Genomic DNA, 2,490 nt, shown 5'->3' with positions numbered 1-2,490 from the left:
GTCGCAGAGCAACGTGTACGGCCTGGCGGGCGGCGCGGGCGGGCGCGGGGAGCTGCTGGCCGCCACCCTTAAAGGCAAGGTGCTGGGCTTCCGCTACCAGGACCTCCGACAGAAAATCCGGCCGGTGGCCAAGGAGCTGCAGTTCAATTACATACCCGGTGCGTGGCGCTGTGGGGCCGGAGGGCCGGGAAGATGGTGTTGAGAAGGCTTCTGAGGCTCTGTCTGAGCCGGATCGCTATGATGGGAAAATGGGACCAGGGTGATTGAAGGGGGTCGGAGCTGATAATCAGGAGGCGTTGGGGTCAGAGGGCAGGGATAATAGGAGCCTGGAAGTGGTTAGGATTCAGGATCTCTGCTCCCATGATGATGGTGATCAGGACTCAATAGGATTCAGAGATCACGATCATTGCAGTGGTTAAAGGTTATGGAGTCCTAGAGGTCAGGGGTGACTATGATTGGAGGTATTGCCTGAAACTTGAACTTTGAACTATCCCCTCCCAGTGGATGCCGAGATTGTCTCCATCGACACTTTCAACAAGTCGCCCCCAAAGCGGGGCCTGGTTGTGGGGATCACGTTCATCAAGGTACCCAGAGCCCCCCCCACCTACCCGTTCCCTCCTCCTTACACACATGTGCATCCCACTGAATCTGACCCAAATCCCTCCTGCCAGCCCTACTCTCCCCTGAGGCCAGTTTCCTTCCACAGGATTCAGGGGACAAAGGCAGCCCCTTCCTTAACATTTACTGTGACTATGAGCCTGGCTCTGAGTACAACCTCGACTCCATTGCCCGTAAGTGTGGCCTGGAGGGAGGGAGAGGGCGGGGAGGGCGCCTGTAGGTCCCTCGTGCCCATCTACCTGTGCTCCCCCTGCAGAGAGCTGCCTGAACCTGGAACTCCGGTTCACTCCTTTCCAGCTGTGCCATGCCGAGTGAGTAAGCCTGGGGTGGGGTACAATAGGGTGCGGGTGTACCGGCAGGGGAGGGGCTTAGCAAAGGAGACCACAAACCTGCCCCTAGGTAATCACATTCTAGTTCTGTTTTTTAAGAGCATCGTGCGTTTAAGGTGTCCGTGGACCAGACGCGTGGTTGATGGGCTACCATTTTGTTGTCACCAAACTAGATCATCAGAATTCATTGAGCACCCGTGTTCTAGATATCTAGAATTCTCAGGTTCTTGGGTCCTCAGTTTCTAGATTTGGATATTCCAAGAGCTAGAAATGGTATTTTCTAGAGTTGCAAGCTCTGAGATTCCAGGAACCAAAAGTACTATAGTTTGATAATTCTGAGGTTCTGTCATGATAAAGTCCTAACACTGTCCTATTTCAAGGAGCAATCCTACAGAGCATCTAGAATACTGAGGTTCTAGAATCCCACACTATGAGAATTCCATTCTAGAGCTCTGGATTCCATCCTAGACACCAATGGTCTGGCACAGGTGCTAGCAAACTTTTTCTGTAAAGGCCCAGGCGGCAAATACGGTAAAGATTAGGCTTTTAAGGGCCAGACCGTCTCTGTCACAACTACTGTCTGTTGTTATAGCAAGAAGCCAGCCATTGACTATGTAAATGAGTGGACATGAGACTGTGCTTCAATAAAACTTTATTTATAAAAACAGATGGTAGGTTGGATTTGACCTGTGGAGTCATAGTTTTCCAGCCTCTGCTCTAGCAGGTGAGAGTTCTAGAAACTGATTTTCTGGATTCTAGGATCTGGATGTTCTACCATTCTGTGTCTGAATATCCTTGGTGGCAGTTTATTCAAGGCCTAGTAATTTAAAGGAGACAGAGAACAGAACTAGTTCTAGAGAAAGAGATTCTAGTGTCCTGGGCTCCTGCAACCCACTCTAGAGCTTTATATTACACTAGAGGCCCAGTGCACGAAATTTGTGCACTGGTAGGGTCCCTCACGGCTGCCGGCCAGGGCCTCCCTTCCCCTGGCTGCCTGCCGCCTTGGCCTGGCAACACTTGCTCACCTGCTCCACCATCTCGCCACAGTCCCGCTCTCGTTGGGGCCCATCGGGGCGGGCAGTGCCTCCACTGCCGCATCGCCAACGCCCACCATGTTCTGCGCCGCCCCCTGGTGGCCAGCGCACATCTAACTCCCAGTTGGTCAAACTCCCCAGTAGGGACAATTTGCATATTAGCCTTTTATTATATAGGATTTCTACCGGAATGAAGACTCTAGCAGATGAGAGCTCTAGAAATGGGAGGTTCTCGCATGCTAACTTTCTATAGTTCCGCATCCTGAGGTTCTGGCCCTGGCTCCAGTGTCTGGATCCCACAACGTTAGGGTTCTTGCAGGCAGAGGTTTTGCACAGACTCTGCCACTCTCGGGCTCTGCCACACTGGGATCCTAGATGTCTCTGCTTTCAGGGTCCAGGTCGGGGATCGGCTGGAGACCGTGTTTCTCCTGAGCGGGAATGACCCGGCCATTCATCTCTACAAGGAGGTGAGGCAGGGGGAGGCGTGGCGGGCACAGCCCTGCCGGCGT

The 2,490-nt window shown here is 52.9% G+C and overlaps 1 protein-coding gene across 1 annotated transcript in view; it reads left to right on the top strand.

Annotated features, from left to right (window-relative positions):
- Position 1: 1 nt before the first annotated feature.
- The window catches only part of KPTN (kaptin (actin binding protein)), a gene marked incomplete at its 5' end in the record, with an annotated part of 8,872 nt that continues 6,383 nt past the window's right edge, over positions 2 to 2,490 (top strand). Inside the window, 5 exons of the mRNA XM_014548204.1 lie at positions 2 to 158; positions 502 to 584; positions 707 to 791; positions 875 to 929; positions 2,373 to 2,448. Of these exons, the coding sequence (XP_014403690.1) occupies positions 2 to 158; positions 502 to 584; positions 707 to 791; positions 875 to 929; positions 2,373 to 2,448 (456 nt within the window). The remainder of the gene's footprint in view (positions 159 to 501; positions 585 to 706; positions 792 to 874; positions 930 to 2,372; positions 2,449 to 2,490) is intronic.

The sequence above is a fragment of the Myotis brandtii genome, unplaced genomic scaffold (assembly GCF_000412655.1).
Source record: "Myotis brandtii unplaced genomic scaffold, ASM41265v1 scaffold114, whole genome shotgun sequence".
NCBI lineage: Eukaryota > Metazoa > Chordata > Mammalia > Chiroptera > Vespertilionidae > Myotis > Myotis brandtii.
The sequence above is the reverse complement of the archived record's forward strand: the minus strand, read 5'-3'. Positions and strand labels throughout refer to the sequence as shown.